Source organism: Crocodylus siamensis, chromosome 2 (assembly GCF_052110815.1).
Source record: "Crocodylus siamensis isolate JL-2025a chromosome 2, ASM5211081v1, whole genome shotgun sequence".
NCBI lineage: Eukaryota > Metazoa > Chordata > Crocodylia > Crocodylidae > Crocodylus > Crocodylus siamensis.
In genome coordinates this window covers 231,474,840-231,489,485 of record NC_143396.1, presented here as the reverse complement: position 1 = coordinate 231,489,485, position 14,646 = coordinate 231,474,840, and the positions used below count along the sequence as shown (strand labels likewise).

The 14,646-nt window shown below is 44.9% G+C and overlaps 1 protein-coding gene across 10 annotated transcripts in view; it reads left to right on the top strand.

Moving 5' to 3' along the window:
• The window catches only part of TYRO3 (TYRO3 protein tyrosine kinase), a 74,158-nt gene extending 60,251 nt beyond the window's left edge, over window positions 1-13,907 (top strand). For all 10 annotated transcript variants that reach the window (XM_090033384.1, XM_090033377.1, XM_090033378.1 and 7 more), the window contains 3 exons: window positions 2,557-2,716; window positions 5,123-5,259; window positions 10,926-13,907. In XM_090033384.1, the coding sequence (XP_089889510.1) occupies window positions 2,557-2,716; window positions 5,123-5,259; window positions 10,926-11,301 (673 nt within the window). In that variant the 3' untranslated portion in view covers window positions 11,302-13,907. The remainder of the gene's footprint in view (window positions 1-2,556; window positions 2,717-5,122; window positions 5,260-10,925) is intronic.
• The last annotated feature ends 739 nt before the right edge of the window (window positions 13,908-14,646 follow it).

The following is a 14,646-nucleotide window of genomic DNA, read 5'->3' as shown; positions in this document are numbered from 1 at the left end:
TTGGTGGTAGATCAACAGTATATCACTTCTTCATCCAAGTAGGTGACAGCAGGTAAGGGGAAACCAGTGCTGGTCAGGGGCCATGGGAAGGAGTGCAGGTCCTCATGGGAGACTTCTAAGGTTCAGCTAAGTAACCAGATTGATCCCTCCTGCATCTAGCTGGTATGCACAAGGTTGATACAAACTATATTTTTGTAGTGTTGTATCATTCTGACAATGGGCATTGCTACAATATCACAATACAAGGGAGCAAAGAATGTATTTGGGATCTTGTAAGAGAGTGGTGCTTTCAAAGCTGCTGTAAAAAGAATCCAAGATTTCCCACAAAAGACATCAAACCCTGGAGCTATCTCCAGATACTGGCTTAAGTGAAAAACTCTCTATTGAAACAACTGAGGGCATGTCCACGATGCACCTGGACCACTATAGTGAAGCACAATGTACACTGAGTGAGGATGTCACATTACACATTGAAACAGATGTAACATAGCTGCCAGAGTGGTGATGAGCATGCACCAACACATTATATCCATTTTATAATAGCACTCCCTAGCACGGGCCAGAGGCTGTGCAGACATGCTTCAGTTGTTGGCAGCTACATGTGATATAAAACTGACACTTCTCTTCCCTGATTTTAATACCTTCTCTGATGAAGGGGAGGATATTTCTGCTCATTTCTTTGCTTTTGGGAAGGAGCAAAGATTGGAGGCAAACGATTTTTAATAGAATTCTTCATGCATCTATAAACAAAACCACCTCTGGCCAGTGAAACTGAATGAGACACAGATTTTCGAAACAGTTGAAAAATGCAGTTAGGTTAGGTGTTAAATGAGGTTCTTAAAGGGGAAATCAAAGGAAATCTTTTAAGGTTTCTATCTACATCTTTTTGCATCTGCATACCTTAAAAGCAAACTGTGCAGCAGAAACTTGAATGCCCTGGGCGAAAGGAGAGATGTTCCTCTGTGAGACCTCTTTAGTTGAAGTTGCTCTGCATCTTCACTGCCAGTGCTCCAGTAATTTCCCTGGATGGAGGCCACCAAACATAGTTTCACATTGGCCCCCAAATAGTCAAGAGACATGGATGACTTAGTCACCACCCACCTGAGCCATACCTGTTGATGAAGTGGATTTGAAAGGCTCTATATCTCTATTCAGGGGCAGGCAGTTATTTTGGGTGGAGGGCCACTTACCATGTTTTGGCAAGCTGTCGAGGGCTGCATGGGTAGCCCTGCCCCTTAACAGGTGCTCTGCCCCCTGGTTGCCATCTTGTGACCAGAAGTCCTGCTCCCTAACCCCTGACCTTTGCCACCAGAAGTCCCTCGCCTTGCCCCCAGAAGTACTCCTTTCAGCAAAAGGTTTTGCCATCTTGGAACCAGAAAAATACCATATTATGGTAAAAGCTGCCTTAACTGGCACCTTACAAGCTGGCATGTTCTATTAACCGGCATGCCAGCTTGTAAGGGAAAAGCGAAACTGGAAGCGCACACTGTGACACTTCCAGTTTCGCCAGGCCCCCATAACCCGGGGCAAAGCAGCCTGCACTGCCAAGCCTGCACAGCCCAGGGCATAGCAGGCTGCACAGAGCCCACCTCCCTGTCCCTCTGGGCCCGCAGTAGGGTAGGTAATGTGCTGGGAGGGACAGCAACGCCCCGGATGTGACGGGTGAAGCAGCTGCCCGAACAGGCAAAGATGCTTGTTCAGGTCTCTCAATTAACCAGCATATTTTATTATCCGGCACCCCCATTCCCCATGGGTGCTGGATAACAAAGTTTTTACTGTATATTCTAAAAAGTAAACATCTACAGCATTCATTAATTTGATTTCAAAAAATATTTTTCTCCTGATTTACATGTGCTTGTGTAGTATACATAGAGGTGATTGCACAATAGGTTAAAATGAAGTCTTACTCTTGTATGTTGTTGGGGGGGCGGGTATAGGTTTGTAGGGTGTGTGTATGTGGGGTGAGGGAGCATGTGGGTGTGTGTGGATATATGGCGTGTGGGTGCTTATGGGTCTGCGGAGGGCTGTATGTGGGGGAGGGTAGCTGGGGTTTGTGTATGGCAGTGCAAGGAGGGTATGGGTACATGTGTATGGTGAGGGGTACATGTGGGACTCTCCCTATGAACACACGCACACAGACTCTGCCCTGAGCCTGCATGCACAGATGCTCCCCTCTCAGCCTGCATGTGCACTTAACAGTGTGGTCCCACGCTCCACAGTCCAGCGATGCAGCTGGGAGCCACCTGGTGCTGGAGCAGGGCTGGGGAAGGAAAGCAGGGAACTGGCTGTGGGTAGGGAGGGGATGGGCTATTCAAGCCTGCTTAGGCTCCCTCTGGGTCCTGCTGCCCCTGGCTCCTGTCTGCTTTCAAACAGAGCCAGGAGATAATACATATTAATTTATTAAATTTTTAAGGGGCCTTGCAGGCTAGATAGAATGGCCTGGTGGGCCGTATTTTGCTTGCCCCTGATCTTATTGTTACTTCCCTGAGCCATCCAGTGCCCAGTTGCTTGGTATAACCCACAGATTCCAGTTTACTTGTTTAAATTTTCCCTTAGGTTGGATGAAAATATGAATGTAAGTGTTGCAGATTTTGGACTGTCTAAGAAAATTTACAGTGGAGACTATTATCGCCAAGGCTGTGCCTCCAAGCTGCCTGTGAAGTGGCTTGCACTAGAGAGCCTTGCGGATAATCTTTACACAACACACAGTGATGTGGTGAGTTTTGATTTTGGGTGTCCTCTAAAAGCCAGTGGAAATCTTACAGTTGACTTTATCATGCATTGGGTCAGGTCCTTGGTGATGAGAGAGCATTGTATGAATGTGACAACTCTTTGTCTGAAGGGACAGGTCCTTCTCTGCATTGTGGCTGAGATGCTCTCCAAACGTGAGAAATGCAAGAGATATATCTAAACTGGAGGGGGAGTAGTTTATTCTGCATATATGCATGTCATGAATCTTTTTGTCATCTGATACTTCTACATATCTTTATTTCTCATCCTTTGCCTCCTTCCCCAACGTTTTATCTTTCTTTCTTTGCTTCCATCTCTTCTCAGTTTCTTTCACACTGTTGTTTTTTTCCATTTTTTCTGCCTTCCATTGTTACAGGAAGGTGAAGTGATTTCTCTCATTCTCTCTCATCTGCATGTGCGCGCACACATGTACGCACACACACACACACACGCAAGCAGGTGTGCCAGTAATAGTTCACCCTACAGAGGGCAATGTTGGGAAGGGCTACCACAATACTTATTGCTGCTTTTTTTGTGACTCATCTTAAAGGTAAGATAGCGGTTATTAGAAAAGAAGATGCACTAATGGATTTTCAGGGTCGCAGGCAGGGTAGAATAGAATCACATGTAGGCACCTAATTCAAATAGAATACAGCCCAAAAAGTATTTTTGTTCTAGAGATACTCATCCTCATTCCATTTTGCTGAGTAGTTGAGGATAAGTATATTAATTTGGAACTCATCTCCCTTTCCTCTGGACCTATCTTCTGGTTCTCTCCTTTCTCTCCCTAGATCCCCTCTGATTTGGATTCCTACTGTTTTCTGTTTTGGCTTGTGAACTTGCGCTCCTAATTACCAGTTCTTCACCCTGCCTTTTAAGAGGAGGCTAACAATACTGTATTTACCTCAATCCAAAAACTTAAAATTTAAAATGATCTCCCAATAATTTGATTCTATACAAGGAAGATTATAAATGTATAATTTTCCATTTATGTAATCTGATTACTGGAAGATCTTAAATTTGTCCCTCTACTGCTGTGGCGGGGACAGCAACTGTGTGTGTGTGGGGCGGGGGGAGTCTGGCTTTGGGGCAGTCAGCGGCAGTAATGGCCCCAGCTCAGCCCCATCCTACCCTGGCCAGGGAGAAGCAGTGGTAGCTCCCAGCTGGACTGGGTTAGGCCTGCAGGATCCACAGCTGGAGCAGAAGGTAAGTGCAGGCAGGCTGCATGGTCTTCTCTATGCTCCCTCCAACCACACATGCTGTCTCCCCCATTCCTCCCTCTCCCCATCCCCCTCAGTCTCCCTTGTTCTCCCCTGGCCCCAGGTAGGTAGCAACTCAGCTCTGGCTTCAGCCCCAAGCTGAGCTGCTGCTTATTGCAATCTGGTACTCAAATTCAAGATGAGGCATTCCCCCCATTCTGGTTGGATGAAAAAAACTCATCTTGGATTTGAGTAAATACAGTACCTTGAAGTCTGGCTACAAAATTGCATGGTGCAAGGTGTGGCCCACATATACATTGTACAATGATTGATGTTTGGACACATCTGAATGGGATATTTCTCCTGAGGAACATACCTCATTAGACACAACATATCATCTAATTAACTTAATTAGATAATTAAGATGATATGTCCAGTCAGCATAACTTGGCATGGGCAAGCAGAACGCCAGGCACAGACTTAGAGGGGGCACCAAAACGCTGCTGGCAGGAGGTGTTGGCATGGGGACCAGTGTGGGGGCTAACAGACCAGCTGCCAGGTGTTGCATTGGCCCTACTGCAGCTGTCAGGTTTTCTGCAGCTCAGTTTGCCTTTGTTGATCAGCACTGATGACAAAATTTGGTGGCAGCCACAGGAGGGTCTCTTGCTCAGCAGTTGCTCTTTTAACTCCCTAGCTGCTGACCACACTGACACCCCCTCCCCCTGCCCTGCAGTAGCTGGGTCTGCCTTGAGTCCTGCTGCCCTCAACCCTGATCCCTACAGTAGGTTTGGCCCAGGGTGTAAACCTTTCCAGTTATACCTCTGGCTCCAGTATCTTTAGTTTAGACTTAGCTCTTTCTTCCCTGCATATATCTACTACAGTGTATGAAAATCATACTGGAAGTGTGTGCCTACTACCACATGTGAAGAATGCATGGAGGGTGATGCTCCCCTGTTTTCATTGGCATGTGCTATGCTGTTAAGGGCAAGTGAACACAAGCCAAAAATGCCTTGTTACCTGCATCATCTTCAGCTTGTGGGCCAAATTCTGTTTCCATTTAAACCTGTGTCACTCCAGGGTCTGGCTCAGGACATTAAGCTAATTAGGTAATAGAAATAATTTGGAAAGGAAGGGTCCTTGCTCTGGCAAGCAGAGATGTTTGTTTGCTAGCTTTGCTTGCTGTTCTATTTCAGTGGGCATTTGGTGTGACCATGTGGGAGATTGTGACCCGAGGACAGACTCCATATGCAGGCATTGAGAATGCAGAAATCTACAACTACCTCATCAGCGGAAACAGGCTGAAGCAGCCCCCGGAGTGCCTGGAAGATGTGTGAGTAATTTGCCCCATGCTTTCTTTTGATTCCCATTGTGGATTTTGTCTGAATAGTGGTAGTAGTAGGGCCATAGTGTTGTTATAGCTATGAAGGCCTGGGCAATATGTGAGAAGTAAGGTGTGTTTGGTAGTATCCTTTTTTACTGGACCAACTATAGAGTTGGGAGGTATATCAGATAGTAGATACAGCCTATTTGCTTCTTTTCCAGACCAGAAGAAGGGCATTTTGTGCCCAAAAGCTTGTCTAACATGTTTCCCACTCTTTAGTTGGTCCAATAAAAGATATAGCCAAATAAGCTATGCTTAATGGAGACAGGCAGACAGACAGAGGCAACAGGCTGGGCTTCTGATCAGATTTTATTTATTTTTTAATATATAATGGCACCCACTAGAAAATTATTTGAGCTGCTGCTACCATAAAAACAAAGCATCAGTTTTCCTACTTGTATAACTCAACTGAGATCAGGGTATATACATTGACACCTACTTTGGCCCAAGAGCTTAAACAATATCAGCATTCTAATGTGTTAGAATATATTCTATTCCTCTTGCAAAAGATTCAGACCTTTTGTGAAACTGTAGTCTCTGACCACAGTTTCAGACCTCTAATGAGGTCTCTGACTTCTTGAGAAACTAGCTATAGTCTCAGAAACTCACTCCTCTATGTCAATGGCTAAGAAACAATGTGGGCCTCCAGCAATGCCCTAAAGGTTGGCTAGATAATAATCAGGCAGAGCACTGGGGGAAGTGAGTCTCGGAACAGACCTAATGTACAACAAGTTGGGTTGGGTATTCAGCATTGGAGCAGTGTTTCACCCCTAGAATTCAGTACCTTCCACCTCACTCAAACTAGAGTCTAACAACTGACCACAAGCACAGATGTTTTCCTCTGCAACTTGAATTCCTCCAGTATTTTTCCAAATATAAATGCCTATTAATTCAGGACAAAAGCATTTCAGAAAAGGAAATAAGAAACACTCTGTGCTGAATAATTCCCAAAGTTGTTTTTTATTTCCCCATTTGTCCTTTATAAATAGGTTATGCGGCCATTAAATCCCTTTGCCAGTTACCACTTTACTTATCCATGTCTTTTTGATGAACCAGCCCATCACAAACCCCAAATCAGAAGACATTTTGATGGGGCTTATGAAAGCTACCCCCTCACACAGATCTAATGGGATCTCTCTTTTCCACATAAGGCTCTAGGCATTTGTTAATGAACAAGTCATTCTTTCTAGTCCTCTTGGCAGATTACTTTTTTTTAATTGTTTCCATGCACTGTTTCACCTTTGTAGATACCGTTGTTTAATTTAGACAACAAAGCCAGAAAATATATGTAATCTGCTGCTACAAAATAAAAAGCAATAAAAAGTAGTTAGGATTTGGTCAAGTAAAAATTACCATACTTCAGAAAATGCTAGGTCCTTTTTCCTCAATGAACACACTATTGAATTTGCTCAGTGTGCAGCTCTAAACTAGGTTGGTTTGTTTGTGTTGGCTTTCACTGCCAGCACTTTAAGATAACACATTGTTCCCTTTTCCGGCAGGATTGGCAACAATAAAGGGATAGAAATTTAAATGCCAATTTTGTGGATGATGCACAGAGAGAAAAAAGAACAATAGAATTGGCTGTACTCTAGCTAAATGAGTGCCAGGAGGAGCCATAGCAGGATGGAGGGCAAACATATGGTAATTCAGCTAGTGAACTGTCAGAGATTTGCCTGCTGAAGCAGAAGTTAGAGAAGAACTGAAAACTCCCACTCCCCAATTATTGTGCCAATGACTTTAATCCACCAATATTCAAATTACTTCAGCTGCAGTAACCCAAGTTTAATCCACATTCAACTTCAAAAAATCATGAGTGGTACTGTGGCTGATAAATGGCTTGAGGAGCTTTTCTTTGTAGTTGCAGAGTATCTAGAATAGAAAGGCCATTTTCAGCTTGGTTATTCCAACAGTAAGGGCTCTGCCACTTCCTTCACATCCCTCTGAAACAAAATCATAGAAAATTAGGGTTGGAAGGGACCTCAGGGGGTCATCTGGTTCAACCGCCTGCTCAAAGCAGGACCATCCCCAACTAGATCATCTCAGCCAAGGCTTTGTCTAGCCGGGTCTTAAAAACCTCCAAGGATAAAGGTTCCACCAGCTCTCTGGATTATCTGTTCCAATGTTTTACTAACCTCCTAGTGAGAAAATTCTTCCTAATATCTAACCTAAGCTTCCCTTGCTGCAACTTGAGACCATTGCTCCTTGTTCTGTCATCACTGAAAACAATCTAGCTCCATCCTCTTTTGAACCCCCCTTCAGGTAGTTGAAGGCTGCTGTTAAATCCCCTCTCAGTCTTCTCTTCTCTAGACTAAGACCAGTTCCCACAGCCTCTTCTCATAAGTCATGACCTCCAGCCCCCTCACTATTTTAGTTGCCCTCCACTGGATTCTCTCCAATTTGTCCACATCCTTTCTGTAGCAGGGAGCCCAAAACTGAACACAGTACTCCAGATTTGGCCTCACCAGTCCTGAATAGAGCACTTTCCTCACCCTGCTGGCAACACTCATAGTTTCATAATTGGTAAGGTCGGAAGGGACCTAAGCAGACCATCTAGTCCAACCCCTGCCATGAGCAGGAAAGGATGCTGGGGTCAAATGACCCCAGCTAGGTGGCTATCTAGCCTCCTTTTGAAGACCCCCAGGTAGCAGCAAGCACCACTTCCCTTGGAAGTTGGTTCCAGATCCTAGCCGCCTTGACTGTCAAGTAGCACCTCCTGATAATCTAGCCTGAATCTACTGTCAGTCAACTTATGGCCGTTGTTCCTTGTTAGCCCCGGTAGTGTTCAGGGGAACAGGGACTCTCCCACTGCCTGCTTGGCAAGTTTATAGGCGACCATCAGTTCCCCTCTCAGCCTTGTGGAGACTGAACAGGTTCAGGTCCCGTAGCCTCTCCTCGCAGGGCCTGCCCTGCTGTCCCCTGATCATGCGAGTGACCCTCCTCTGGACCCTCTTGATGCTGTCCACATCCCTCCTGAAGTGCAGTGCCCAGAACTGGATGCAATACTCCAACTGCGGCCTGAGCAGTGTTGCATAGAGGGGGAGGATCACCTCTTTGGACCTGCTCATGATGCATCTACGGATGCGTGACAAAGTGCGGTTGACCTTCCTGACTGTAACCGCACATTGTCAGCCCATGTTCATTCTGGAATCAATAGTGATTCCAAGATCCTTTTCTGTCTGTGCTGATGAGAAGGGAGTTCCCCAGCCTGTAGGTATGCTGCTGGTTCTTTCTCCCCAGGTGCAACACCTTACACTTGTCTGTATTGAAACCCATCCTATTCTCATCTGCCCACCTCTGTAACCTGTCAAGATCTAGTTGTCGACTCCTACCAATGCAGCCCAGTATGCCATTAGCCTTCTTGGCAATAAGGGCATACTGCTGGCTGATATTCAGCTTATTATCCACTGTTACCCCCAAGTCTGTTTCTGCAGAGCTCTGCCCAGCCAATCAGTCCCCAGCCTGAACTGGTGCATGGGATTCTTTCATCCTAAGTGTAGGACCTTGCACTCATGAGATTCCTTTTAGCCCAGTCCTCCAATTTGTCTAGGTCTCTCTGAATCCTAGCACTACCCTTCAGCGTATCTACTACTCTGCCCAGCATGGTATCATCTGCAAACTTACTGAGGGTGCGATCTATGCCATCTTCCAGGTCGTTGATGAAGACATTGAACAGAACCAGCCCAAGGAACAACTCTTGGGGCAGTCCACTTGATACCAGCTGCCAACTTACTATCTTCTGAACCCAATGATCCAGTCAATTTTCTATCCACCTTACAGTCCATTCATCTAGCCCATACTTCCTTATCTTGCCTGCGAGAATGTTGTGGGAGACCATATCAAAAGCCTTGCTAAAGTCAAGGTATAACATATCCGCTGGTCTTTCTGCATCCACAGAGCCAGTCATCTGATCATAGAAGGCAATCAGGTTGGTCAGGCATGACTTGCCCCTGGTGAATCCATGCTGACTGGTCCTAATCATTATCTTCTCCAAGTGCTTAGAAATGGATTCCTTGAGGATTTGCTCCATGATTTTTCCAGGGACTGAGGTGAGGCTGACAGGTCTGTAGTTCCCTGGATCCTTCTTTTTCCCTTTCTTAAATATGGGCACTATGTTTGCCCTTTTCCAGTCATCTGGGACCTCTCCTGATAGCCATGAGTTTTCAAAGATGATGTCCAGGGGCTCTGCAATCACATCAGTCAACTCCCTCAGCACTCTCAAGTGCATCCCATCTGGCCCCATGGACATGTGTGAAGCTTTTCTAAGTAGTCCCTAACCTGTTCTTTCACCACTGAGGGTTGCTCTTCTCCTCCCTAAACTCTGCTGCCAGTTGTAGTAGTGTAGGAGCTGACCTTGCCTGTGAAGACCAAGGTGAAAAAGGCATTGAGTACTGTAGCTTTTTCTGTATACTCTGTCACAAGGTTACCTCACCCATTCAGTAAGGGATTCTCACTTTCCCTGATATTTCTCTTGTTACTGACATACTTGTAGAAACCTCTCATTACCCTCTGCATCCCTTGGTAGTTGCAACTCCAATTTTGCTGTGGCTTTCCTGACTACATCCCTGCATTTAGAGAGAACCGTCTATTATTCATACTAGAAATAACTCATGCCTACTAAAGCATGAGCACTGAGCAAGGCTTCTGTTGTTTTCTCACAGTTTCATCTGCATTAGATCAGAATTTGGAAAGATAATGTTTCTTATCCATTGCTGAGATAATAAAACATGCCCATTTTAATGAACAGATAAAAAATCCGTTACTAACTGTTCCACTTGGTTTGTGCCAATCAGCATCAGTAAATGAAACTTTAATTAAAAAACACCTATGTCTGATTGGCCTTTTTCATTTTGTTTTAAGCATCATAAATAACCTCCTTCTTCTCAGCAATTGTTTTGTTTAAAATGCAAACATTTTGGAACATGTCAGGAGACTTAGACTTTGATTTTCTTCCTCAAATTAGAAGCCATGTTCTCTTACCCTGTTCAAAACTTGAGCAGAATGGCCTTTGTGAATAGATTCTGGAGAACAGTGTCTTGTGGGGTTTTTTGTTTTAATTGTATTTGTCAATTGACAAAAATGCACATGTCTAAATAGCTCTAGTGCTGTAGTGACACATCCAGCCTAGTTTCAAAGAATACCTATGATTCAAATTGAACAAATAACCATACTAAGGCTCTTAACAGACCAAAGATAAAATATCCCCTTCCTCATCATCACCCTGTCTTTGATCCACTTAACCCAACCTCTGCCCAGAAAAATTCTGTGAACCTTCTCTTTTGAATTTTGAGTTGCTCCTTTGTAGATCTGGCTGCTTGGGGATTCATTTTGCATACAGAGATTTTTGGTTGTATATCAGAATTCTCCTCACTGCTTTCATGGAGATAAGGCAGAATTGTATCATTCTATCATGGCCCAGTGCATTAGCTGTGTGATGAAGCCCTAAATTGTATTTGCATACCTGCCACTGAGTGAAGAATTGGATTATGTTTGTTTGCTGATAGTGCTCCTAATCTCTTTACTAGTGGGCAGTCTACATTGAACACAGACTCTCTTTAAGAGTGAAGGCAGATGGCTTCTATACTTTTCAGCTCTTTTTTATTTTGTTTGTATTGCAGCTATGATCTCATGTGCAGATGCTGGCATCCTGAGCCCAAGTTCAGACCTAGCTTTGCTATGCTGAAATTACAGCTGGAAATGATTCAGGGGAGAATGTCTACACTCTCTTCCAGTCAAGATCCTCTGTATGTCAACATTGGGACAGACAAAGAGGCTTCTGGGTGTGACCCTGCCCTGCACACTTCATTTGGAGATTTGGACAATGAAGAGAATGTTGCTGGAGCAGCTGCTGCTGTCACTAGTAACTACCGTTACATCATGAGCCCTCTGTGCCTTGGGAATGATGCTGAAGGTGAAAGACATTCAGATGCAGCTGAAGGGGAGGCCAGGAGCCTTCTGCATGAACTGGAGTTGGAAGGAGAAAAGAGTTGTTAGCCTGTAAGGAAAAAGACACTCCATTTCCCCAAGAAGGGATGTATGCAGCTGTATTACCATGTTGCACTGCTTTATAAAGCCAGTGGTGGGATGCTTCTAAGGAGCACAAGTAGTTGCCAGTATCTGTTTGAGCTGTAGTTGTGGACAGCTCAGGAAGATCACAAATCATACTCACCCTCTGGATATGTGGGGGTAGGTTTAAAGGTCGATCACATCAGATGGGAGTGGTTTCAGAGCAATGGCAGCCAATGAGAGCTTGTGCTCAGCTAATTCTCATTGGCTGCTGGCACAGAGTGTACTGTACCTGCTAGTCAATCAGTGCTCACTATTTTGTGGGTGTTTTTTTTCCACTCCAATTGTGTGAGTTTGGGACTGGTACATCTAGAAGCACTAGCAATTTACACGGTCATTCAGGACATAAGGGAAAAAAGCTCCCTTGTACTCACTCAGCAGTACTGTCTAGACCTGTCACCTACCTCAGTGGTTCTCAAGCTGTGTTCTGCAGAGCTGTTTTTATCCAGCCAAGACATATTAAACATCTGTCATTTTCAAGCAGTGACATTTGTCACTAGACACAGCCCAGTCCAGGCTCTCTAAGACTTTCCTGGCACATTTGTGAGCAACTGAATTGAAACCAACAAAAAGCTAGCCCTTTCTCTAACCAGTAGCCTATTAATTTTAGCCCTGATCAAAATTTCAGCTGAGATTAAAAATGGAAGTGGGGGGGTCTGGCATGCATGACAACAGAATCAAACTGCAAATAAATCTAATGAGAGTAGTGCAGAGTGGGGCTGGCAGCAATGGGGGAAACGGTACTAATGAATGTAAAGTGCTACACTTAGGATGAGGAAAGAAACAGTGGAAATAGAGAATGAGGGTCTGTAAGCAAGCGTGGACTTCAGTGGGAGCAGGCTCCAGCATTTGCTTTTAGAGGAGAATAGATTAATATCTTCTTTTTAACTGCCTGATTATTTTTTCATATTACCAAACACTGAAGGCACAGAAGAATGGGTGTGGGATCAATGTTGGTGGGAAAGGGGCCAACAAGGGGGAGAGCTCTGTCTAAAAAAGTAGTCCTCAGTATGAAAAATGTTTGAGAACCACTGGCGTTCCTGACTTCTGGCATCTTGTAAAAGATAGCCACACTGGAGCATTCACAAGTATCACTGCAAACATCGAGGCAGGGAGAAAGTTGTATTTTAACTCTATGAGGTTTTCTTCCCTCAAATTGGCATGTCTGACCATTATAACTGCAAAAGGTTTATGTATGTTTTTAATAATTTAATATTTTAATGTAAATCAGTGTGTTTTCGTGCAGGGTTTCCCAATACTTGCAGGGAAACTGCAGTACACCTTAGCCGGGTTATCTGAATGTCTAGGCCTTGATTTTTTTCTCTTAATTTCCTGCATTCTGAAGACTTCCACAGGTTCATGCAACTTAAGGTTCTACGTTGCTCTTCCCTGGGAATGAATGCTGCAAAATTCGGTTTATGTTTTTTAATGACTTGATAATGATGGGAGCAAGATGCATAATTTGAATGCAGATCTGGGAAGTGAACAGTCCAAACTTTGGTGTCCAAGATTTTCATTCAGCCCATTGTAAAGATGGGGATAGACTCCAAAATTTGGATCTACTTTGAATCAGTTTTTAGAGCAGAGATCAGCAACATATAGTCCACAAATCAAGGGGGCTTCAGTGGCATGCTGGGACCAGGCAGCAACAAGCTGCACTGGGGTTGAGCAGCTGGGACCTGCACCAGTGCCACAGCAAGGTGTTGGGGAGAAGCAATGGCATTGATCAGGTGGGAACACCAGCCCACTTCAGACCCAAGCCAGGTCATTCTGGCTTGCAGTTCTGAAACTTTGCTGACTGCTGGTATAGAACAGGAGTTTTCAACCTTCTCAGATCATTGTATCCCCAGTGGCCAGACATGGAGCAGTGTACCCCTGGCAGCCAGATGCCGGGGGGGGAGGAGGGGACGGGTTGCATGTGGCTGAATGCGGAGCAGGAGCAGCTGCTGCGTGTGAGCTTCCCTTGCCCCCCCGCCATGTCCAGCTGGGTGGGTGGTACCTGCACGACAGCGCAGGATGCTGCATGGTGGTGCTCCATCCCCGCCCATCCACGTGTACCCTCTGGGCCTTCTCAAGTACCCGTGGGGGGTTGCATACCCCCAGTTGACAACCCCTGGTTTAGAGCACTCAAAGCTTGGGGTAGTTTGGATCTGAGGGTTTGGCTAGAGCTTTTGTCTGTCATATTTTTAAATCTACTTAAACTGAAACCCAAAAGCAACGATGCCCTAGTGATGCCTCCCAGAAGTATTGAACAGTATCTCAGTCATTAGTATGACATGCACCATTTTATACACCAGATAATCTCAATTTTTTAATCCAGTTTACAAGAAAATCCAGGGCACAGGTGAAAAAATAACACTTAACAAGGAGTATTGTTTTACCACAAAGCCTGTGCAGGGGTGCATGTTTTGTTGTAAGGGCTGAAGGCTAAGCTCCGTGCAGCCTCCTGGGGAGGGCAGATGTACATATCACTCTAACTCTTGGAAGCATGTTATTAGTTTTTATGCTTTTTTAACAATAAAATGTGTACTGTGTCAGAGTCCCAGCTTTTATCCACAGAATTTGGGATGCTGCTCTTAAAGTGTCTGCTCACTTGAATGGGACATTGGTTAAATTTGTTGGCCTGGCATGTGAGTCCTCTCAGTCTCATATAAACAGGTCAAGACCAATCTTCCTCCCCACACCCTACCTGAAATAAGCAAGGTGCTTTCTGGGGTTAGAATGGGGGAAAAGGACATTTGCAGCTTTCCCAGGCCATGGAATCACTCAGTGCTACTTCAGCCTTGACACTGTTAGAAGCTGTGGCTGTTGGGATCCTGTTCTCTGATGGGTTGTGGCTGGTTGTTATAAACAGAGGAAGGTCAAGCCCAGCTTTTCTTCCAAATCTCGAGAGAGAATGAACAGAGCCCCTCTGGGGATAGATTTCATGGTATTCAAGGATACAGAATCTCAGCACAGACTCTCCCAAATCTTCCTGCAGCCAGTCTGTTAAAAATCCAGTCTTTGTACCTGGATTTGCCTCATTATCAGCCCCCTTGAATGAAGGCTGCATTCATCTGAAAATGACAGCTGCTGAGGTAAGTGACCCGAATGTAATACAGTCAGGACTCTAGTTTTCCTGCAGTCCAAGTACAAGGATTCAACTTTCTCTTCTCCTTCTTTGGCATCCAGCACATTGATCACATGCACGCTGCCTGCTACCTCGCATGGTGAAGGGAAGGTGTGAGCTCTAATTGTGGCAGAACCTCCATCTGCTTTGTAGGAAAGCTGACA